This window comes from Peromyscus leucopus, chromosome 2 (assembly GCF_004664715.2).
Source record: "Peromyscus leucopus breed LL Stock chromosome 2, UCI_PerLeu_2.1, whole genome shotgun sequence".
NCBI lineage: Eukaryota > Metazoa > Chordata > Mammalia > Rodentia > Cricetidae > Peromyscus > Peromyscus leucopus.
The window spans coordinates 135296009-135320008 of NC_051064.1; the positions used below are offsets into that span (position 1 = coordinate 135296009).

At 46.7% G+C, this 24000-nt stretch overlaps 2 protein-coding genes across 5 annotated transcripts in view; one reads left to right on the forward strand and one right to left on the reverse strand.

Moving 5' to 3' along the window:
- Positions 1 to 8150, forward strand: part of LOC114705939 (aurora kinase A and ninein interacting protein) — a 36014-nt gene extending 27864 nt beyond the window's left edge. Inside the window, 3 exon segments of the mRNA XM_028888113.2 lie at positions 5473 to 5557; positions 5560 to 5601; positions 7163 to 8150. Coding sequence (XP_028743946.1) covers positions 5473 to 5557; positions 5560 to 5601; positions 7163 to 7971 — 936 coding nt within the window. The 3' untranslated portion in view covers positions 7972 to 8150.
- Positions 8151 to 10164: 2014 nt separating this feature from the next.
- Positions 10165 to 20992, reverse strand: Mtfr1l (mitochondrial fission regulator 1 like). 4 transcript variants are annotated; one of them, XM_028888116.1, is made up of 7 exons: positions 20861 to 20992; positions 17908 to 18040; positions 17427 to 17531; positions 15740 to 15849; positions 15327 to 15538; positions 13668 to 13989; positions 10165 to 11117 (listed from the first exon to the last, which is right to left on the reverse strand). In XM_028888116.1, exons 2-7 carry the CDS (start codon positions 17920 to 17922, stop codon positions 11012 to 11014), a joined length of 870 nt encoding a protein of 289 aa, XP_028743949.1. In that variant the 5' UTR covers positions 17923 to 18040; positions 20861 to 20992; the 3' UTR covers positions 10165 to 11011. The 4 variants fall into 4 exon arrangements, with proteins under 4 accessions (XP_028743949.1, XP_037058953.1, XP_028743948.1 ...); XM_037203058.1 differs by having other exon boundaries at positions 13668 to 13953; positions 20837 to 20916; XM_028888115.2 differs by having other exon boundaries at positions 20837 to 20916.
- Positions 20993 to 24000: the final 3008 nt, after the last annotated feature.

Here is a 24000-nt window from a genome sequence, read left to right on the forward strand (position 1 = left end):
CTTTATTTTGCGATAGGAGAATAAGCCAACGAACTTTGTACCCGAGGCCCTCTCTGTTCTCAGACTCTTTAACATTCCACTGAGGGGTTCAGTAGATCCCCAGGGCACGGGTATTCTAAGACAGCTGTGACTGACAGTGTCATTGTTTGACTCTCCTTTAGTGCCTACCAAAGAGGACTGTAGTTGGAAGGTTTCTCCAGCCTCACCCAGCCCTGCAGACCCACAGCTCACTTATAAAATAATCACCCAGAGGCTTAATATTATTTACAAACTGGATGGCCTATGGCAGGTCTCTTGCTAGCTAGCTCTTACATCTTAAATTAACCCATTTCTATTCATCTATGTTTTGCCATGTGTTCTGTGGCTTTACTGGTCTGCTGGCATGTTGTTCCTTGGGCGGCAGGCTGGCGTCTCTCTCCAGACTTCACTTTTCTCTTTCCTGTCTCTCTCCTTGGATTTCCCACCTGCCTCTAAGCTGCCTTGCCATAGGCCAATGCAGCTTATTTATTAACCAATGGGAACAACATATATTCACAGTGTACAGAAAGACATCCCAGCACTTCCCCTTTTCTGTCTAATCAAAAAGGAAGGTTTTAACATAGTAAAATTATATATAACAGTTATCAAGCAAGAATTACAGTTACAATATCTAGTCTATTTGTATTTGGTAAAATTAAAGAAAATATTTTATCATCTATCCTATATTTGTGAGTCTAAAGTTTCATATCTAATTTATCTTTTTTTTTTTTAAAAAAAATATTTATTTATTATGTATACAGTATTCTGCCTGCATGTATGCCTGCAGGCCAGAAGAGGGTGCAGATCTCATTACAGATGTTTGTAAGCCACCATGTGGTTGCTGGGAATTGAACTCAGGACCTCTGGAAGAGCAGCCAATGCTCTTAACCTCTGAGCCATCTCTCTAGCCCCTAACTTATCTTTTATCATAACCAACGAAACACATTGGGTGCCAGATGTTACACAAATTGCTAAACAGTCTTATTAATTAAAACAAACAAACAAACAAACAAACAAAAACCAGAGCCAGATATTTGGGTGAACGCTGAAAGATCAGAAAAACAGAACAAGCCACAGCCAACCTCACCTCGCCAACTCCTCAGCTGATCCTGTTTCCTCAGACTGAAAGCCTCTGAGTCCTCACCAGGCAGAGATCTCAGCTGAAGTGCTTAACAGCCTCTAGTTCCTGGTCCTCACGCCTTATATACCTTTCTGCTTCCTGCCATCACTTCCTGGGAGTAAAGGCGTGTGTGCTTCCCAAGCAAAGACATGAGACCCCAAGTGCTGGGATTAAAGGTGTGTGCCACCACGCCTGACTTCTATATCTAATTTGGTGGCTGGCTCTGTTCTCTGATCCCCAGATAAGTTTTATTGGGGTGCACAAAATAAAATATCACATGACTGGTGCTTTGAATGAGAAATCCCCATAATCTTGGCCATTTGAACCCTTGGTCCCCAGTTGGTGGTGCTGTTTGGGGAGGCTTAGGAGCTGTGGCCTGATTAGAGGAAGCGTGTCAGTGGAGGCAGGCTTTGAGAGTGTAAAGACTTGTGCCGTTTCTAGCTGCGCTCGCTGCCTCACGCTTGCTGTTCAAGATGGAATCCTCAGCTAGGCAGGGATCCTCCAGCTGCCATGCCTACTGCTTGCTGCCACACTTCTCCACGACAGACACCTAACCCTCTGGAATTGCAAACACACATTCCTGGAAGTTGTATTGGTCATGGTGTTTTAGCACAACATTAGAAAAGTAACTAATAATGACCAGCTTAGCAAAAAACTTTGTTTATTGCACTATGTAGTCCTGGCTGGCCTGGAACTCACTATGTAGACCAGGCTGGCCTTGAATTCAACAGAGCTTTGCCTGCTTCTGCCTGCTGAGTGCTGGACTCAAGGCCTACACCACTGAGCCTGCCTGTAAAAAGCTTTATTCTCAAACGTCTCACCAATTGAGGGCTTACAACTTTCTGACCTATAGCTTCCTGAAGAGTTTCTCTACAGGATTTAGTATATGTGGAGTAACTATTAATAGCTTGTTTTCTCTTCAAAGCTGTAAACTTTTCCAGGACAGAGTCTGTTTTGTTTGTTTGCACTTCAGTGTCTTGCATGTAGATACTCAAATATCATTCACAATATTTTACATATTTAAGATGTGTGTGTTCCCATAAAATTGAAAGACCCATATGCCAGCGTGGGTGTCTTCAAATGTGTTGGCTAGGTTCCAGAGTGAGCATCTCCAGGGAGGAAGGCAGAAGTGCATGAATTCTAGTTTGGGGATTCAGTATTGGTCAAGATAATGACAGAATTTCTCACAAATTCAAGGTAAAGCAATAAGGACCTCTCTCTTTCATGGAAAAATATGGTCACATCAGCAGGAGAACATATGACATGGAAACCATGATTATTTTTACCTGGGTTGTGGAACTCCAGTGTCTTGTCCTTCTGTGAGCTCTGGGAATCATTCAGCCTGAAGTTTCAGCGGGCCGTTTCCCTAATACAAGTGAGTGTAGCCTTAGCAGTAGATTGAAGGCATCTCTGTAGATGTCTGGGAGGCATCTCTGAACTGCAAATCCCATTTCAGCTTCCCCAATCTCACTCTCATGTTGACTTAGTTCATGAAGACAGCAGGACTCTGAACATGGGTGCACACTGACCTGGAAAGGGCTCCCAAGCAGAAAGTGGGGGAATCTGCCGTGCAGTGTTGGTGTTCTTTCCTGGCTTGTATTTTACTGCCGTGTTTTAGCATGCAAAGCTTAAGGTGTGTTTTTGGTTCCATTTCCTGGTACTACCTTTATTCCTACATCTTTTTTTGGCCCAAACCCTCTGCTCGTAGTGTTTTCACTATCACACACATTTTATTACCCTTGCTGCTTCTCTCAAATCTTGTATTTTCTCCTCTCATAGGCCCTTTTCTAGTTTCCTGGAATTTACACCCTCTCACTCCCCACATAAATATTTGTACAAATTAGAACTTGAGTCCGCATTCATGAGAGCATAACAGTATTTGTATTCTGAGGCTTTGTTAATTCACAATGTAAGTTTCCCAGTACCATCCATTTCCTTGAAAATTGCATAATTTCATTTTCTTTAAGGTTGAAGAATGCTGTTATGCATGTATACCACATTTTCATTACCTGTTCTCATCTGTTGGTGGACATCTGGTTTGATTCCCTCTCCCTGGTGTTGGGAATAGAGCAGCAACAAACATGGATGAACAAGTATCTCTGCAGTAGGTTCTAACCTTGGGGCACATGCCCAGGAGTAGAAGAGGAGGGCCATATGCTCCAGTTAGTATTTTTTGGCATCTTTATTAAAAAATCTAGTGGCTGTAGCTGGGTTAATGTTAGGTCTTTTATTCTGGTCTGATAATCTACATGTGTATATTTGTGCAAGTGCCATGCTGTTTAGTACTACAGCTCTGAAGCATTACTTAGAATCGGGTATGGATTCTTCTGCATTCTTTTTGCTCAGGATTGCTGTAGCTATCCAAAGTCTTTAGTGCTTCCAAATGAATTTTAAGGTTGTTTTTTCTTATTTCTGTGAAGAATGATGTTGGTGTTTGGATGGCGGTGGCACGGGATCTGTAGATTGTTTTGGTAAGTTTCCGGTGGGTTAATTGTGGCTCACAGTTGGAAGGGTAGTACCTTGTGGTGGTCTAATCTTGGTGGTAGCAGTTTGAAGCAGTTGGTCACTGCGTCTGCAGTCGGTAGTGCAGAATGACTGCTGGTGACCAGCCAGCTTTCTCCCTTTTCTGCATGGCGCTGCCTACTTCAAGAGCAAGTCTTCCTACATCAGTTAATTTAAGATAATCCTGTACAGGCATGGCCAGAAGCCAACCTAATCTAGGTAACTCCTTCTGGGTGCACCCAGAAGCTTGCCTCCTTGACAGTATTAATGACCAAGGTAAGATAACCACTTTCACAGGATCAGTTCTTCCAATTCATGAACATGGGAGATCTTTTCTGAGTGTTTTATTAAAGTTTCCATTATAATTATAGAGATCTTTCAGTTATTTGGTTAAGTTTATTCCAAGGTATTCTTTTCTTTTCTTTCTTTCTTTCTTTTTTTTTTTTCTCTTTCGAGACAGGGTTTCTCTGTGTAGCTTGTGGTGCCTGTCCTGGATCTCACTCTGCAGACCAGGCTGGTCTTGAACTCACAGAGATCTGCTTACCTCTACCTCCTGAGTGCTGGGATTAAAGGTGTGCACCACTGCTGCCCGGCGGTGTTCTTTTTTGAGGTAACTTTGAATGTGATTTCTTCCTTGGCATGTTTTTTATTGGTATACAGGAAGGCTACAAGTGTATTTATGCTATTGTATCTTGTGTTAGAGCCTGCCGGAGTCAGCTGGGTAGAGGCGTGCAGATTGTAGAGACAATGAAGAAGACAGAACAGAGTCGAGAGGATTGCCAATCAATGCCAGACAGTCCCGAGTTTATTTCACAGTCACCTTATACAGTTTTGAAGGACAGAGGTAGAACAGTGCACAGCACAGGCATTCAACCACTATCTGTCCTGCCTTGCGTCAAGGAGCAGGCAGTTCCATTTTCTATCTCAATGTACCTCTGGCTGGTATCAGCAGCCTGTGTCTAGCTAGATAGTATGTTCCTTCCTGTGGGCTAATCAGGATTTTCTCACAGCCTTGGAGCAAGCAAGCTTGAACTCTATTAACTCAGAATAGACTTCAAACTGGGAAATTGAGTCAGTTGTGGGCTCCCATAATCTTGCCACCTTGCTGAATGTGTTTCTCAGTTCTTAAGGTTTTCTGGTAGTGTGTGGGGACTCTATATATGTAATCATCATTTACAAACAGGGATGCTTTGATGTTTCCTATTTGTATCCCTTCCATTTGCTTCTCTTATTCTCAGCTAAGACTGCTAGCACTGGTTCAGAGTAGAGAAAGTCGACACCTTTGACTTGCTCCTGATTTTAGTGAATGCTTCGAGTTTTTCCTTATGTAACACAATGCTGGCTATAGGTTTGTCATGTTGCCTTTATGTTTGTTTATGTTTCTTCACGACTTTGACCATAAAGGGATGTTAGATTGATTTGAACCCAACCCATGTGGTTCTATGGCCATGCTCTGAACCATTAAGTGAATATTTGAAAACTATTGAAAATGCCAGTGCATTTATTTATTATTTCTAATTATTTATTTCTAAATATAAATTTAATTATTAATTATTTCTAAATATAAAAGAGAGTGCCTCATCTTTGGATACTTTGATAAAGACTCTTTGGTCAGCCTTACTGATAACTGTTGGAAATCGAAAAGACTGGGCTAGTTGGAATATGTGATTCCTGAAAGTAAGGATCCTCAAGATGGCAGGAAGTAGTGGGAGGTGATGTCCAGTACAAACTACCTAGAGAATAGGGTATGAGTTGGGCCCAAGGGTAAACTAATATGCTTCTAAGAGTCACTGGTGTTAATAGTAATAGGTTCAATTATTTTTCTCCCTCAGACACATTTAATCAAACCAGGCACCAAAATGCTGACATTGCTTCCTGGAGAGAGAATACCTAATATTTCTTTTACTCAAAGAAGAGGCACTCGCAGATGAGTATTTCGTCCTTTGTCACGTTGCAACCAGGTACGGTGACCAGCCTGGGAATATTCATTATCCGAGGAGAACAAGTGTGTTCATTTCTCTGTGTTGAAACATTTATGAACGGTAGATGTTGCTCTGGAAAAGAAGTATATTATTATACATGTGCTTTGCTGGTTCTGTTCTGCTCCATGTAATTTTAAATATTTGTATTCACCAATAGAGCAGTGAGGAAGGCCATACCTGAGAGCCCAGAGCAGGATGGAGCATGCAGAGCCAGGTGCAGGGGTGGACACTGGGGGAGTGGGCCCACTCTTGGTGTCCCTCAGGATTGCCCTGTATAAACTGATGTGCACTATTCCTCCTCCTCCAAATAATACTTTTATTTTACACAAGGAAAGCTCCCCTACACCTCCTCAAAGAACCTCAACTTTCCCCAGTTACAAAGTCTTGTGTATTTTATATACTCTGTTGAATTCTGAGAAAAATTGAGGGTTCTTACAGAACAGGTTCTGCAGTGTAACTTACTAGAGAAGGAAAAAAATAAGTCTAACATTCTGCTTTTTAAAATTGTATCTTCATATAATTTGGGTGGATTGGAAATCTGTTTCATTCATCCTTAAGGGAGAACACTTAATGAAATGGACTAGCTAGACACTAGTTTGTTTTCAGATTTTAACTGGTTGATTTAGCATTCTAATTATCTTCATTGGCGTTCCCATGAAAAACTACATTTATTTATTTATTTATTTATTTATTTATTTATTTATTTATTTATTTATTTATTTATTTATTTATTTTTTGGTTTTTCGAGACAGGGTTTCTCTGTGTAGCTTTGCGCCTTTCCTGGAACTCACTTGGTAGCCCAGGCTGGCCTGGAACTCACAGAGATCCGCCTGCCTCTGCCTCCCGAGTGCTGGGATTAAAGGCGTGTGCCACCACTGCCCGGCAGTTAATGATTTTTATGACCTTACAAAAATGTCTGCTGAGAATATTTCCTTAAGGATAATATTTGGGTATGTGGTTAGCTAGTGGCAGGATCATTGTTCAGTTGAAACTACAGTAAATTAAAAAAAAAAAAAAGCAAAACTGTTTTGCTCTGTGTTAAAAACCATGTAACAAAAACAGTTGGAGAAGTTGGCTATGGTCTGACTGTAAACCAAACTTGACATATTAGGCAGAGATGGGTCACTGGAAGCATCCACATGTTTGAGTAGGGGAATATATGACTGAAGTTTTAGAGCATTCAGCAGAGAACAGCAAGATTGAAAACAGGACTATTAGCCATGAAGTTATTTAAAGAGTCTAGGACTCAGGGCTGGAGAGATGGCTCAGAGGTTAAGAGCACTGACTGCTCTTCCAGAGGTCCTGAGTTCAATTCCCAGCACCCACATGGTGGCTCACAACCATCTGTAATGAGATCTGGTGCTCTCTTCTGACCTGCAGTCATACATGCTGTATACATAACAAATAAATAAATCTTTAAAAAAAAAAGTCTAGGACTCTTCTGTACCTGGGAATAATAGTAGCTGATACTGGTTTCAGAAAACCCAACAAAATCTGGCTCAGGGCAATTTTTTAGTGTAATTATCTCTGGTTTCATTAGGAATGGCCAATGACCAGAAGAGCATTTTATCTCGCAAAGAAAATCAGATCAACCAAGAGTGCAAGAGAACCCAGCCAGACGGTTTGGTCCAGGGATTGGAGGATGATGGCTTGGTTTCACCTTTGGCCACTTCAACTCCTGCAGACATCCAGGAAGCTGGACACTCTCCTCCATCTTCCCAGATTTCTAGCCACCACGGTTTGGAAACATCGTCTTTGACTATGATGTCTTTGCCCCAGCCTGACATCCTGATGGGTGCTGGATCAAGTAAAGCCTCCCTGGCTTCTTCCTCTACCCAGTATGTGGAAAGTTCTTGCTTGCTGGACCAAAGAGAGGCCAGGAGGAAAAGGGAATGGATTCATGGATCTAAGACTAACTGTCCAGGCATGGGAAGCCACATCAGACCATCTAGGGGTAAATGCTGTCAGCCCTTGGACAAAGCTGAACTGGGAGGAAAGGGGTCTGCTAAGGAAAACAGGCAGGCCCCCGTGCCTCTTCAAACCTGGAGTAGGAAAAAAACACCATCAGTGACAAAAAGCCCTTGTCTTTCTGTATTTTCCTGGGACAGTGAAAGGAATGACAGGGACTCCTGGAGTCAGCTTTTCACTGAGGATTCCCAAGGCCAGCAGGTCATCGCCCACAACAATAAAATGCCCTTTCAAGATGTAACCAATGTTAGGAATCAAGGCTCAGAGCAGTTTCCTGACAGCCCTCAGGCTCAATGCCAAGATGGGCCTCCTGGGTTACACCTGCAGCCAAACCTGCTCTTTACCCAGGACTCTGAAGGTAACCAGGTTATCAGACACTAGTTCTAAATGTTTGTGTGGGTGTATCTTGAAGTGGCAGAGATGGAGGGAAGTAGGGTGAGGCTGGGTAAAGAGGATGGTTTAGGCCACGTGGGATGAAGCAGTTGTCATTATGGAACACTGTTCTGCTCTCATGTAAATAAAGCAAGTAATGTGTGGTAGGCATGCTTTTCCCTCAGTAAGATGACTGGTGCATTCCATGAATGAATGTGATGAGGACTGCCACAGCAGGACAGCACTAACCACTCAAACCATTTCTCAGCTCACAGAGTTGCTCCTGTGTTGTCTTTCAGAGGCCTGACAGTTTTTGCTTCTTACAGAAAGTGCTCTTTTCACCTCTGGCTGGACCACTCAAGCATAAGCTTGGGACCATTATTCCCAACTGCATTTTAAGAGACGCCTATTTCCTCAACCCAGGCGTGTGTAGCTGGTTTTCGGGGAGGTCAAATGGCAGATGATCATTTTTTTCTTTTTCTTTTTTTAAAATTTATTATGCATACAGTGTTCTATCTGCACATATGCTTATAGGCCAGAAGAGGCACCAGATCTCATTACAGATGGTTGTGAGCCACCATGTCGTTGCTGGGAATTGAACTCAGGACCTCTGGAAGAGCAGCCAGTGCTCTTAACCGCTGAGCCATCTCTCCAGCCCACATTTCTTTCTTTTTTAATCGTTAACTATATACACTGTTTACCTGGAACTGGAGAGATGGCTCAGCTGTTAAGAGCATTTGCTACTCTTAGACCCACATTTAGTTCCCAGCACCCACATGACCTCTGTAGGCACTGGGCACACATGTGCACGCAGACATGCAGGCAAAATACTCATACACATAAAATGAAATCAATTTTTAAAAAGTTGTTTGCTTTATCTTCCCCTTCCCAAATCTGAGCTATGTAATAACCTAACTTTTTTATTACTCTTCCACGAGAAAGAGGGAAGTTCCACTGGAAAGCTATGAATCCTGGTTAATGTCTGGAAAGCTGGCTCTAGTGGTAATTCAGAAAGCCACCTTTTAGCTGGATATGACAACTTAGGAGACAGGATCCTCATCTGTTCAGTTCAACTCAAAGCTCCATAGTGAGTACTGGACCGGTCTGAGCTACAATGACATCTGCTCAGAGAAAAGGCAACAGTGCCGTGCGAGTGAGTGCAGGTACCACACAGAGGACAGCTTCCAGGAATGACGACTCCTCTGTGCGGGTTCCAAACCCAGCTCATCAGGCTTGTGTGGCAAGCTCTTTTCCCCCTTCTGAGACATTTTGCCAGCCCAAGTCACCTTTTTTTTTAAAGACAGGATTTCTCTGTGTCACCCTGGCTGTCCTGGATCTCGTTCTGTAGACCAGGCTGGCCTCGAACTCACAAGATCCACCTGCCTCTGCCTCCTGAGTGCTGGGATTAAAGGCGTGCACCACCACCATCACCACCTGGCCCCAATTCAACTTTTTAGGGAGTGGTGTGACTGTCCTGAAGTCAGCCAATCACAAATATCACTGATTTTGCCCGTGTTTCTCCCAAAGCACCACTGTTCATGCAGCAGTTTCATCACAGGTGTGACATCTAAGGCTTAAATAGCCTCCAGGATGCAAACAACAGTAAGTTACAAGATGTAATTGCTTTTAGGAGTTTTGGGAAATTTTCTATGGAAAGGAGGACGGAACCCCTTAGAATAAGATGTTTGGGTGTTTTGTCTGAATGTATGTCTGTGTACCTCATGTGTGTGCCTGGTACCTATGAGGGCAGAAGAGTGTGTCAGATCCCTGGGACCGGAGGAACAAATACTTGTGAACAGCCACGTGGGTGCTGGGAATCAAACCTGGTTCTCTGGAAGAGCAGCCAATAATCTTGACCTTTGGGTCATTTCTTTAGCCCTAGGAAATTTTCTCCTAAATCAGTAGTTCTCAACATGTGGGTCATGACCCCTTTGGGATAGCATATCAGATACTTACATTACGATTCATAACAGTTAAACTTACAGTATGGAGTAGCGATGAAAATAATTTTATGGCTGGGGGTTACCACAACATGAACTGTACTAAAGGAACACAGTGTTAGGAAGGTTGAGAACCACTGTCTTAAGGGCAAGAAAGTAGTAAGTCAAGAGCCTGTTTAAGAAAGCTCACATACCTTACAATTAACAGGAGCCCTCCCCAAGGCTACTGTGGTCAAAACTCGGATGGACAAAGAAAATGCACCATTTTTCCAAATCCTTCATTTAATGTCAGGTAGTACTTCAACTCAAGACACGCAGTATTCATACCATAGAGAAAAGGGCCCTGAGGGCACCTGAGTCATGCATGATGCAGTAAATAAAATCTTGGCCCAACCCAGAGAAATCAGTTATTGTCCTAGAAGAAGGATGGTATGCTCTTTTCTCTCCCTGTTTCTCCTTCCTAGACTTAAGTCCATGGAAGAAAAAAAATGTCAATCAGTGGAACTAATGAGGCCCGGGAGGGTAGATCTGGTTGTAGTTTTATAAAATATGTTTAAGAAAAAAATAGCCCAGGCCTCCCTGCTGCAGCCACGTCTTGGCTGGCCCAGTGGCCTGACCGCTATAGCTAGAAGAAAAAGGTGATTGCTGGGCACTGGTGTGGGTTTATGATGGAGCAGCATAAGATCGTCCCTGTGAATATGAACATGAAGAGCCACTCCCCATTAGCCTCGTGGTGCTGCAGGGAGGCGGCTGAGAGTGACAGCTGTGCACAAAGCGTCCAGAGAGACCAATTATGGAGTCTAATGCAGTGAACTGAGGCATTCAGTTAGGGCCTATTTGCACACAGACTAAGAAAAACAACAAACTTCACCTCTTAAACAGACACTCCATCCTACCAGATTACCTGTAACAAATGCCTCATCTCACACCACAGACTTTAGCTTCTGTCAGGTTTAAGTGCAAGTAACACATAATCCAGCTCTTCTCTTCCAGCCCAAGCCCTAGCTTGTTGGCAAGACTGTTGCAGACTTCTGAGGCAGAGACATCTGCAGCAAGGAAGGCAGCTATTGAAGTTCAGGAGCATGAGACTGAATCTGCAGTCAGTGCTGTCAGTTTCCTTTCCTACTGATGTCTTCTTCCTTCAGAGCAAACTTCCTCCTAAGGACTTCAGAGATAAGCACAGCAGGGTCTTCTTCCTTCAGTAAGCTCCGGCTCCTGCAGACACAACAAGAGTTCATATTTAGGGAGTACTTGCTCTGTTTTGGGTCATGCTCTGTGTGCACTTTTCACCTCCTGAATCTTCACAGCTAGTCTGTGAAGCAGTTGCCAGTGCATGTTCCTACACCCGTGGGAAGATTCAGCACCAAGACATGGAGTCACTGTCAACCTCTGGCTTTTAAAACCAAGCTGTTTCTGGATCCCATCTCTTAACTAGACTGCCCTTTTATTTATTTATTTATTTATTTATTTATTTATTTATTTAAAAAGTACTTTATGTACGAGTGCTCTGGCTGCATGTACATATGCCTGCACTCTAGAAGAGGGCATCAGACCCCATTATAAATGGTTGTGAGCTGCCATGTGGGTGCTGGGGATTGAACTCAGGACCTCTGGAAGAACAGCCAGTGCTGGAGCCATCTCTCCAGCCCCAAATGCCTGTTTGTTACATGGCTATAAAATATGGGTAAAATGAAGGCCCATCGATTTGCTGGTGTTCTGATCTAATCTCAAGAGGGTCTTGCAGTAAGTGATTGGCTCAGCCCTTCTGATCCCTACTAGTTCTGGTGCCAAGACATCCTACCAGCATTTTCCCTTAAATGAGCTGAGATTTTTTCTTAATAAGAGATAAAAATCATAGCAAAACATTTACATTATAAGGAACTGTGGGAACAAAATGAACTCTAGGGTAGGCACACATTTATCACAGAAGAGAGGGTCCTGAATGCTCTGAAAACAGTTGTCTGAAGCTGTTAACTTCTACACATTTCATGAAGGTGTCTTACTGATCTTTGAGGCAATACACAAAGACCAAGATTGACTTTAAATCTGAAAGTAAAAGGAAGAATCTTTGGTCTATCACATTTCTGAACTTTAAGCTGACCTGGCTACTTCTATTAGAGAAAAAGATGCCAGGATACACATGGAAGAGGTTTGGCAAAAATTTTGGATATAATTTGGTCTAAAAAGCCAAGTAACAGAAGCTGACCTGGTAATAAACATCTATAATTCCAGCATTCAGGGGACAGAGGCAGAGGGATTGCAAGTTCAAGACCAGCTTGAGCTACAGAGAGATAGACAAGGGGCATGTTTCAGAACACTGACTAGAAGAAGGGCTCAAAGCGACCAAAACCAGGTGAGGCAGCAGCTATGTTTGGGGAAGTGAGAGACCAAAGAGCCTTTGTGGGCTAGACAGGAAGACCAGAGTGACTAGGATAGTTTCTTGCCCGGTACTAACAAGTACAGCTATACTGGGTACTTGCCATCAAGGTCGATCTCCAACTAAGGTGCCCAAGAACAAGATCCTTGGTAGAGTAGCTAAGCACATTTGGAGAAACTGCAAAGGGCAGGCTCCCTCAGGCAATTCTAGAGCTTGTCTACCAAGGAAACTTTTCAGGGTCCTGAGAGTGGCCTTGCTTCCAACTCCAGGCCTGCCCCGATTACCCAGACTTGAGTAAAGTCAACCACAGCGCCATTCTCTGGGTATTCTGCTTTGGTAAATTTACTATGTACAAATCTGGGTTGGGTGTAATGGTCCATGCCTTTGATCCCAACAGAGAAGCAGGCAGAGCTCTCCAAAATGAGTCCCAGACCAGCCAGGGCTTCACAGTAAGACCTTGTCTTTAAAAGCCAACCAACACCCCAAAGCTGAGCAGTTTTGATGGGCAGCCAGATTTAGGAACTAATTATTAATCTTAAAAGCTTGACTGGTTCTCAAGCTTGGTGTGGTGATGCACACCTTTAGTCCTAGCACTCTGGAGAGGCAGGTGGATCTCTGAGTTCAAGGCTAGCCAGGTCTACAGATCGAGTTCCAGGACAAGCCAGGGCCACAAAGAGAAACCCTGTCTCAAAAAAACCAAAACCAAACACTTGGTTCTCAAGTCCCAGAACTTGGAGGTTTTGCATTACAGAGTATCATATGAGTGAATACAAGTGCCTGCAGAAGCCAGGGGTGTAAGGTCCCCTGGAGCTGGATTACAGAAGCTGGTACTATGGGTACTGGGTCCTCTGTAAGAGCAGTATGTGCCCTTTAATCACCAAGCCATCTTTCCAGTGCCAAACTATTTTATTTAAAAATAAAATCTCTAACTTTATGCAATTCTTCCACCAAAAAGTCTACTAGTTTGAGACACTAGCATGTCATACAATCCCCCAACTTTGAAAGGTAGAGCATATTGAAACATGGTAGTTATCAGTATGCAAACTAAAAAGCTACTGAGGTTTTTTTTTTTGTTGTTGTTGTTTTTAATGTGCATTGATGTTTTGCCTGCATACGTCTGTGAGGGTGTCAGGTCCCCTGGAACTGGAAATTGAACCTGGGTCTTTTGGAAGAACAGCTAGTGCTCTAAACCACCGAGCCTCCCTGTATGTGCTCCTAACTGCTGAGTCTTTAACAGCTGGTTGAGGTGACTTAACAGAACAAATGGAAACTTGCTTTTCCACAAACTAGGCCCTAGTCAGTCAGCAAGCTTTGTGAATATAATAACACGATTACCTTGTTAGCCATGAGTGACTAAAAGATTACCAGAGCTCCTAACAGATACTCACAGGTCTTGGCTCTGTTTTATCCGGTGAAAATCCTTCAAGATGCCCATCATGTCTGCAAAGCTGCTGGCCTTGGACAGAGAGATGCAGTCATCCTCTTCAGACGAGCTGCAGGTAGCTTTGTGTTCTGGTTTGCAACATTCAGGGCTGGCAGAACAAAGCAGGGGTACTGTTGGAAGCTCAGGGACCTCTACCTCAGTCTCCTCAGTGATGTCACTAATGACAAAGGAAGTTGTAGAGTGGAATGAGGATCCAAAGCAAGGTAAAGGAGAAGAGACATTTGAACTTCCTGGAGATAAGAAATCTGGCGTTAATGAAGACGAAGCTGAAAGAGAAAACAACAGATATAATGGACATTGGGCTGCAATGAAGCAGTGATCTCACAAACACTGCCTACAGAACACACTCATTCCCTGAATTCACATCATGACATTCCTAGAGTGCCAAGGGTGGGACCTCCCCAAGGGAGCCTTCCCCACTCTGCTCCCATTGAGGGCTCCACATAGGCAGAGAAGCACAGGCTCTTGTAGTGTCCAAGAGAGGAAACTCCTTCCCACTTAAAGTCACGACTCCTAAATGCTCCCAATGCAGTGAGCTTTAGGTTGGCTGCCCTGTTTTAAACTGAAGCTAAGCAAGGCCTGCATTTCCTATATTTGTCATTTTCTCAACTGTGTCAGTGTTCTGACTTTTTTGAATTTTGCTATGAGCTCAAAGTGTTCTAGACAAAACTTCCCAATTTTAATTGAGACAACTGTCTTCAGAGTTCCTAAGAAATGACACTGATTTTTCATATTCTATGGCTTAATTTTTCAAGAAATTATTGCATTGATTTATTGTGTGTGGGTACAGGTTTGCCACAGAGTAGGTCAGAGGACAACTTTCAGGAGTCTGTTCTTTGCTCCACCATGTGGGTCCTAGGGATGGAACTCAGGTAGTTAGGCTTGGTGGTAAGTGCCTTTACCTGCTGAGCCATCTCACTGCCCCCCACACTACAACTTTCACGTGCTCTACTAGCTGTTAAGGTTTAGGAACTATGTCTTTGAGCCTCTGGTTAAGGCAGGCTCCTCTCTATTTCCAGTGGCTCTGCCTTAATTGTATGCAGAAGGCTACAGAGAGAAGAACTCCCTGGTAGAAAGGACAAGGAAAGGGAGCTAGGTAATTAAGGAGATATGTCTCATGGTGCTGGTGGTGTCGCACGCCTTTAATCCCAGCATTTGTGAGGTAGAGGCAGGCAGATCTCAGTGAGGCCAGCCTGGTCTACAAAGCAAGTTCCAGGACAGCTAGGACTATTACACAAAGAAACCCTGTCTCGAAAAATCAAAAAAAAAAAAAAAAAGGGGGGGGGGTTCTTTGGGTTCATGGGATATGTGATCTTAAAAGTAGCTGGGAAGAGGGTATTAGATTTTGTAGCTAAGAGAAGGAATTTGCTCAGTGTGACAGGTTAACTTAAAAATTTGTTACTAATCAAACCAATCAACAAATGATTAGTGGACATCTTCTAAAGGATATTACAGAATATCTGGGCTTCACATCAACTCTAGAGCCCTGGGGCCTAAGTCTTCCTGAATCAAAGACTATAATTTTTCTCATCCTTATCTTGCTCAATAACCAGGGAAGGGGAAAGGATAGCCTGCTATGCTACGTCCTCAGTGGGGTGCCTACCTGCATCTGCCGCCACTATTTTAGCAATCTGGCTGCGCAAGTGGCTTAGTTCATCCTGCAGCTCAGTGGTGCGGCTTAGGGCAGGCAGGGCTGGCTTCTTGAGGGCCAGGAGCCTCTCCTCAGACCCACGAAGATTGGGCACTGAGGCATTACGTTGCATGACAATCAGAGGGCTGGGCTTCCAGGTGTGTCTCAGCGGGCGCGTATCACTCCTAAGCCAGAGAAAGAAAAATGTCTTACTACAGACAACTGGCCGCTGTATCCCTGATTAAATTCCTTCACCCCACAGGCTCTACTGCTTCTCTCTAAGCCCATTCCTATTGGCCTCAGCCTCTCATAAACACCCTCCTTGCTGATTGCCACTTTTGGTAGAAACTCCCCATCACCAGCAGAGCAGCTACGGCCTCAGCTACCTGACCCGGGCATATGTTTCCTCTTCATCTGCAGCAATCCAGGCAATGTCGGCCAGAGTAGGGACTGGAGGCACATCTCTCAAACACAGGTCAGAAATGTTAGGTAGAGTCTGTAGGAAAGCAAAATTCAACATTTACCCAACATGAGGGGAGCTAATCAGATTAATGCAAAATGGGACAGCTAATCCAGCACTGAGTGAAGAAGGCTTCCTAGAGTAAGGAGAAAGCTTCCTGGTTACAAATCAGGCTATTTAATGGACTGACGTGAATTCTCCCGCTTAATGTGTGTAGATATTTTGCCTGCATGCATGTCTGTGTGCCATGTACATGTTGGTGCCCGCAGATGCCAGAAAAGGGTGTCAGATCTTCTAGAACTGGAGTTACAGACAGCTATGAGCTGTGAAGTAGGTGCTGGGAATCAGACCTGGGTCCTCTGGAAGAGCAGCTGCTGAGCCATCTCTCCAGCCCCATATACTAAATGTTAATAGTGCTCATATATACTCCTTTGAAGAGCCCGTGTCCTTAATTGCCTTTGCTCAGCAGCATCTGGACAATGGGTATAGTCAAATGTGGGAAAACTTTTGACAGTTCTGGATAGTAATGAGACACTAGTCAAGTAACTATACACTTCTAATCCTAACACCAACCCTGATACCACTTCTAACTCAGGATTCCATTCCTACACAGACTGTAGCTATCATCATACACACACACACACACACACACACACACACACACACACACACACACGTGTGTGTGTGGGGGGGGGGTTTGCTCTTTCATTTCTCTTTCCCCAAGGCCCACATTCTTTCATGCATGTGTTTCTATCTCCTCTGTGTGCCAACAATGCTTTCATGTCTGTTTCCCATACTCACTACCCTAACTATCTAACATAGTTGGTGCCTCACCAGGAGTTCTTTTTTTCCTCTGAGTAGCCTTGGCTGTCCTGGATCTCACTCTGTAGACCAAGCTGGCCTCAAACTCACAGAGATCCTCCTGCTTCTGCCCTACAAGTTCTAGGATTAAAGGCAAGCACCACCATCTAATGAACATTATTTCATTTTCTACTACAGAAGCAGTTCTCAGAGACCTAGTCCAGACAGGAATCTATGCTGTAGAGTGGAAGCTAAAGCCTCCATAGACACAGAGGTTAGCCTGTAAAGCAGCCCGGTAATGCAGTGCCATATTTGGACAGAAAGAAGAGGATGGGGATTTGAGGCCAGAGAGAAACACTAAAAATAGAGTTTAAGTGGCCCACTCATAGGGCTGGTGAGAAAAGCAGGTCTACTCAAGAGTCACAGCACTCATGTAGAGAGAGACCTGCCAGGACACAATGCCTCAGCTCTGATGTACGTCATCTGGAGATTTGGTTTAGCAAAGGCTTTCTGACCTGCTTTGATAAAATGCATTGCTGGAAGCTTGTAAGATCTGAGTCACTTAGCAGCAGCAACAAAGGTAAGATGAAAGATTATCAATTTATGAACCAACTGCAATCTGATTGTTGTGGTCACATGTCTGTATGCAATCAGAAAGGCACAATGACCAGGATCTATTATATAAGCACTCAGGAAATGAAAAAGTCATTAGGAAAGTGGGCAAAAGCCTTGGCAACTGACAAGATGTCTCCAGCACAGAAGCAGCATCTCCTCCCATACTCCTTTCCTTTCCTTACCCTTCCAGTACTCACCTCAAAGGATGCTCGGGGACAAGGTTTCAGGGGTAGATTGGTCCCAATTCTTCTGACCACACTTCGAGCAGCCCCATGTGGCTTGTTTTGCCAGATTGGGATAGTCTGGAGAAGAGAGACGGACAACCCCAAAACCTCAGAGTGAGCCTAACTACTGTTTCTTGCCTGCCTTTCTCTGGAAGTGAGTCAGTTGTAAGGGCCGGTTTCTACACCTGGTGCTGCTAAAGTAGTCAATAATTGGGAGGGTCCAGAGAAGGAACCAGAATTAGCTGGGGGTACAGACTGTTCTGGTTCCCTCATGTTCCTCTGCATACAAAAGTAAAAGCACAGACCCATAAAGTGTTCCACAAGGAAGTAGGATGACAGCTCGCTCAAATTCCAGGGCTTCAGTGAAAAGCTAAAATGAACTGGCATCTCAGGGCCTCGAACATCAGCAAGTTCAGTACTCGGCTCTCTTAGCCCCCTGCCTTGGAATCCTTACCACATTGGCTTCCATTCCTGATAGTTCCAGCCGGCTCCTGCACTTGAAGGACAAGGCACCCACAGGGCAGCTTCGGAAACCTGGAAGTATGACTCCTTCATATCAGGCCATTCCCGGAAGCATGAGATCTTTCCTGTGACACAAACCCCAGAGAGTAGGGACTCAGTGGTCACAAAACAAGCCTCTGCAAAGCCATTGCTAAAACTACCTCCAATGCTTAAAGGAAGAAAACCAGCCCACGAGGCTGCCCTTGCTTGTCACTGGCTTTTCTAAACAGGTTATAGTTCTGATTTGCTGAGAAAGCTTGGCCAACCTGGGGAAACTTCCAGGCTCTAAGGTTAACCGAGGCAAAGCCTGGAAGATGCAGTCAGAACCCTTTGGAGGTTACAAAGCTCAAAGGAAAGCAAAACCAGGTACCATCCAAGTCCAAGCATTTATTCTTGAATGCAAGTGGGTAAGAAAGAATCAATAGCCAACTCATGTTAATTCCAGTCTACTGGAAGAGATTTAAGTGGTTGTAATGGGCATCACCCAACTGTAAACATTCTGTCACAGAACCACACCTCCAGCTGCAAGAGTTTTTTTTTTTTTAATTTTTGCTTGGTCTTCTATGACTGTGTCTCAATGCTTTTGAATACTGGTTTCTTCATCTGTAAAATGGGGAAAAGGAAATGTGCCACTTGGTGGGCAGTAGTGGCACACACCTTTAATCCCAGCACCTGGGAAGCAGAGGATCTGTGTGAGTTCAAGGCCAGCTTGGTCTACAGAGCGAGTTCTAGGGCAGCCAGAGCTGTTACACAGTGAAACTGTCTCAAAAAAAAAAAACAAAACAAGCACACACACACACCCCAAAAAAGAGAAAATCTGCCACTCTAGGCTACCCTAAAGGTCAGTGAAATTGGGGTAGGTGGATGACAAGTGCTTAGTTTAAAACAAGGCAGTAACTCCTAAGTTTTATTGTTAAAAACTCATTTCTAAGATGAACATACAAAGCAATACTCCTGACTGCACTCTTCACAGCTGCCCTGGCATGGAAGTTCAGTCAGTGAGCTTTATGTCTGTCAAACACCAAGAATATACATCCCCCCCCCCCCACAGGGTTTCTCTGTATAGTTTTGGTACTTGTCCTGGATCTTGCTCTGTAGACCAGGCTGACCTCAAACTCACAGAGATCCACCTGGTTCTGCCTCCCAAGTGCTGGGATTAAAGGTGTGCGCGACTGCCGCCCAGCGAATATACCTTTTTTCTAAGGAAGGCTGGGCATCGTCAAGAGATGCACTAGGCATGTGGGCATATGAGTTAACTACAGTCTACGACCCCATTTTGAGTTTGGGGAAGGGTGGGGAAGCAAAGGATTTGTAAAAGAGGACAGAGTATCTATCCTAAGACACTGCAAAAGGCAGACCAAGGGTCTTGTCGTGAGGGCTTGCAATGCCTGCGTTAGAAGTCACTGGGGTGCCCAGGTCTGCGCTGAACAGGGATGAGCTGAACTTGACGGGCAGTATCTCTTCAGGAAAATCTGGAGTTCCTCTTCTACCTTGAGAAAATTGCCATCTTATGATATACATGGAGAAAGGAAAGGACTTGTCTGGTCAGTCACTCAGAGGCTGTACGGTAGACAGTGCCCAGAGTCTGGTCTAGGCTCTGGTATGTGTGCCAAAGCCTACAAAGTCCCTGTGTGACAGACTTCTTGCTGAATGCCATCTAACTCCTGTCATTACATCCACTCCTATCTTGCTTCATCTCCAAAGACTCCATCTGAATCTAATCCTTAGGCGAAGGCAGATTTTAATAAATGCTCATTCTACTTCTCTGGCGTTAAATCTTTCAGCTCTCTCCTGGACTCCACAGCCCTCCTGCCAGCAGGGCCTACCGAATGGCTGGACCCCACCTTCTGGCTCTCCAAACCAAGCTCTGATACTGTCTGGCCAGTGCCCGCTTTGGGGCCACGCTCCCTCGTCCCCTGCGCTGGTCCACAATGCTACGGGGCTGTCAGCTCCCAACACGGCCCCCTCCGAGTCCTAGTCCATACCACTGCCTCCGTGGGACCCCGCGGAACCCTGATCCAGCTCATCCCAGTCCCTCAGCGCTCTGCTCACACATCACGCCCGCCGGGTCCTCAGTTCAGACCGCAGCCGCCTCGATTGCCTCTGGGGCCGCTCGGGACAGAAAGGAAGTAACCAACCGGCCCACGGCACGGCCTCTGCCGAGCACCGCCAGCGCCCGGCTCCAAGGAACCGCTGTAGGCGACACTGACTTAGCACCGAGGCCCCGCCCCCCGCGTGCCCGCTAGCCCTCGCCCGGCCCGCAGACGCGGGTCTTCGCACCTCGGCGCGGCCGCGGCCCCCTCGGCGGTGGCAGTGCGCGCGTCCCTACGCGCCGTCTCTCCCCGCAGACCCGCTCGGCTCCAAGAAGGGCCTCGACCCCGGCGGTCCTGGGCCAGGGAGAAAGTTTGCCCGGCGGTGCCCGGCGGACAGCTGCGCGGAAGGGGCGAGGGTCCCCCGGCCGGCCGGATGCAGGGCCTCACGGCCGCCAACGACGCGCCCCCCGCCCCCGCGAAGGCGACCCCGCCCAGGCCAAGGTCGGCCAAGTCCTCACTGCGCGTCCGTCCCGCGGCCCTTGGACCCGCGGGCCGGGCCGGAGCCTCCGGGCCGGGGTAGGTCCCAGAAGCGGCACGCGGCCGGGGCGCGGAGCCTGGGGTCGCTCGAACGGCCGGGTCGTCCCCAACGGCCGGGGGACTTGGCCAGCAACTACGCTTCAGGACTAGTGTCCCCGCCGGGGGAGGGGGGAGGCAGACAGCGGCGACTCCCGCGAGAACTCGCACGGGAACAGGAATCACGCGCTCCCCGTGCGCCGGGACGGAGGCGCTGCCAGCGGACCAGCGGCGCCCACCGGGCCTGCTTGCCGCGCTGCCCGGCGCGGGGCTCACCTCAGACTCAAGCTCCGGACTCACCTCAGCCCCTCCTACTCCAGCAGGCGGCCGAGCCTCCAACGTCACTTCCGCCAGCCCGCCTCCGGAAGCAATCGTTTGCAGCTGCGCTTCATGCCGCACGCCCGGGAGAGGCGGGCTTAGCAAGGGGCCGGAGCGGACGCGGTCTCTGAGTGGACGGCACACCCGGGAGGCCACACCCCTCTGTGGGCCACGCCCCCTGTAGGCCGCCCCCCCCCCCCCCCATGCCGGTCGCTCCTAGGACGCTGAGCCCCAGCGTTCAGCCGCTGGACTTTGCTTCCGTCTTCCTTCCCACCTTTGGTCTCTACAAACTTCTGAGCAGCCGTGATCTGCCCGTGTTGCAGCTCAGCGCCTTAAATAGTTGGTGTCGCCCCTACTGTTGCTGCAAGTCTCCGAATCCTCGTCTTGGCATTCTTGACTAAACTGGACTCTCGTCCCATTTCATGGTTCCCGGACACGGCCCCCAGCAAAAATGGCTGTTTTCGCCTTTGACGCACGCCCTCCAGTGCTTCGGAGTAGCTTTCCTCTATTTAAAAGCTCGCTGTCTCACGCACATGCATACACGTACACACGCATGCAGCATAATTCAGTTTGTGGATTAGAGGGGTGGATTGATGAACCCGGGAGACTCCCTCCAAGCTCACAAGCTCACTTCGCTCATCTCCATGGCATCCAGTTAATGGGACACTTCATTCTCTGCCCTCAGTACATGGCTTTGCCTGACTCGCCAGCTGCCTTCCTTTGGTCCCAAAGCCTGCAATCCCCATCTGCCAGGGACAAATCTGCTGGCTTCGTGGGTGGACAGCCCGATGCAGTCACTCCCAATGGGCACTACGCCCAGATCTGCCTTACTACGCCCATACATGCTTTCTTTCTCTATTGTTGTCCCCTTGAAATTACAGTTATCCGTTGTTGAAGACAAGGTGCTCTCCGAGGAACGTGTCCTTAGGTGACTGAGTTATACAAACATAGAGTGTACTAACACACACCTACATAAAGCAGTGTACTACACACCTAGGGGAATTGGTATAGACTATTGCTTCAGGCTGTAAACCTGCACCGTTACTACCGTGCTGAATCCCAGGGCAGTTGTATCACAATTGTAAACATTTTCATCTAAACACAGATGGGGCGCCATTCAAGTTCCAGAGAACAGGAATTTCTCAGGTCCTTTGATTGCAGGCTATCACTGTCACACAGCCTATCAGTGACAAAGGCACCACTTCGTAGCACCCAACTAAACGTTTCTTACATTTTTCTTGCACTTCATTTTGCTCTGGTCCCCATAAGATATGCAAGTGGTTTAGTCTACCCCTAACCTGGAAACTGACTTCACCTCACCATGCTAGTCAAAGTGATACAAGCACAAAAGGCTGGCTTGGCTGTGCAGAGGGGTTTAGTCCAGAGCCCTTCCTTCTCTGTGGAAGGCTAGGCGTTGACGCTCTCTGGCTCTGCAGTTTTTCCTTGCCCTCTTCTGACTCAAGCCTTCTTTTCACAGGTCTTCCCTCCCTTCCACCCTCCCCACCGTGTGTGCACTAGGGTGCCCATGTGGAGGTCAAAGGACAACTAGGAACCGGTTCTCTCTGCCACGTGAGATTCAGAGACTGAACTCAGGTTGTCTTGGGGGCGAGCACCGTTACCCAGTGGGCTGTCCTCTACAGGGGCACTTCCTCCTCTGATCACCTAATGCCTGTCATAGGCTCAGCTTCTACGACAACTGGCTTAACTCCAGGACCGTTCTCAACACAAGGGTCCAGATTACTTGGTATATTTTATCATTCTATCTGTTACAGACTTACCTTAGGCAAGTCACTCAAGCCCTCTGCTGACAGACAAGGCTCCAAAGACAGTCCAGCTCAAATGTGCCCATCCTTGCCCATCTCCCAACAGGGGCAGCATTCAGACTTTGGAAGGACAGAAACCGAGCATCCTGCTCAAAGGAGAAGCAGCAAGTTCCCTTAGACTCTCCAATTTTATTACAGGACATGTTGTAATGGGAGGGATGGGGGGACAAAGAGACAGAGGAGTGACCAGATGGCAGCTGGGGATGTGCAGAGGCATCAGAAGAAGACTCAGAAAGCCCCTGCAACCGGTACTTCACATAAGACCAGAATTGCTCAGTGTGGAGTCCACTCTGGCCCCTTCGGAGGCTGGGTGGCACACATGCACCATGCCTACAAGACGGCAGAGGCATTGCGAAGCGCTCAGGTGCCCTCCATCTCTGTGGGGCTCATGGAAGAACTGCCTCTCAGGACAAAGAACCTGTCAGAGCTATTGGCACCTGCTCTGCTTGGTCAGATCATGAGTCATGATCTTGTTTTGTTTTTTTGAGACAGGGTTTCCCTGTGTAGCTTTGGAGCCTGTCCTGGAACTTGCTCTGTAGACCAGGCTGGCCTCGAACTCGCAGAGAGCCACCTGCCTCTGTCTCCTGAGTGCTATGACTAAGAGCATGCACCACCACAACCTGCAGGAGTCGTCATGATTTTAAAGGATTTCTTTCCCACCACGGAAAATGAGCAGGGATGCTGTATCTGCCAAAACCAAGACAACCCATGGAGTCATGTGGTTTGATTCACAACTCCAGTACTCTGAGTGACCCTGGGAAGCCACTCTGCTTTCCTAGGACTCGAGTGTCTTGGTCTGAAAATAGGGGCGATTTTCCAATTCACTGGTTTGCAGTGAGAACTACATGAGAAAAACGCGCACGGTCCTTGCAGGGCGTCTCAGAGACTGTGAGGCGGTCTCCTGGGGTGACTCATGAGCAGCAGGCAGGGGAGCTGGGCTCAGGGAAGGGCTGGCTACCAGCCTTCCTCCTCTGCTAGGGTGAAGACTGAGCCCCTGGTGGGCCAGGGGAGAGAACTGGGCACCCAGGGAACCGGGTGATGTCAAGAAGGCCTTAATGCAATTGAGATCAGGCAGTTCTTAGGAGTGTGAAGCGCAGGACGGAGCCGGGGAAACGCTGGTCCTCGGAAGACTACTTGTAAAAAGGTGGAAGAGGAGCGAGGTGGGCATTTCCCCCCACGTGCAGCTGCGGGGACATCAGGCTGGATCCATTCGGGATTTCAGACCCAGCCATCATGCGGCTGCTGCTGGGGGAGGCCACTGCCCACCTTTCTCCTCAGCATTCGGAATCTTAAAAAATA

Excerpts from the sequence above, each read along its gene's own strand:
- Mtfr1l (XM_028888116.1), bottom strand. Across the intron at positions 15,539-15,739 it reads GAAACATATGCCCGGGTCAG|GAGTGATACGCGCCCGCTGA; the intron begins GTAGCTGAGGCC and ends TCTCTGGCTTAG. Across the intron at positions 11,118-13,667 it reads ATAAAACAGAGCCAAGACCT|GAGCCGGAGCTTACTGAAGG; the intron begins GTGAGTATCTGT and ends TTGTGTCTGCAG.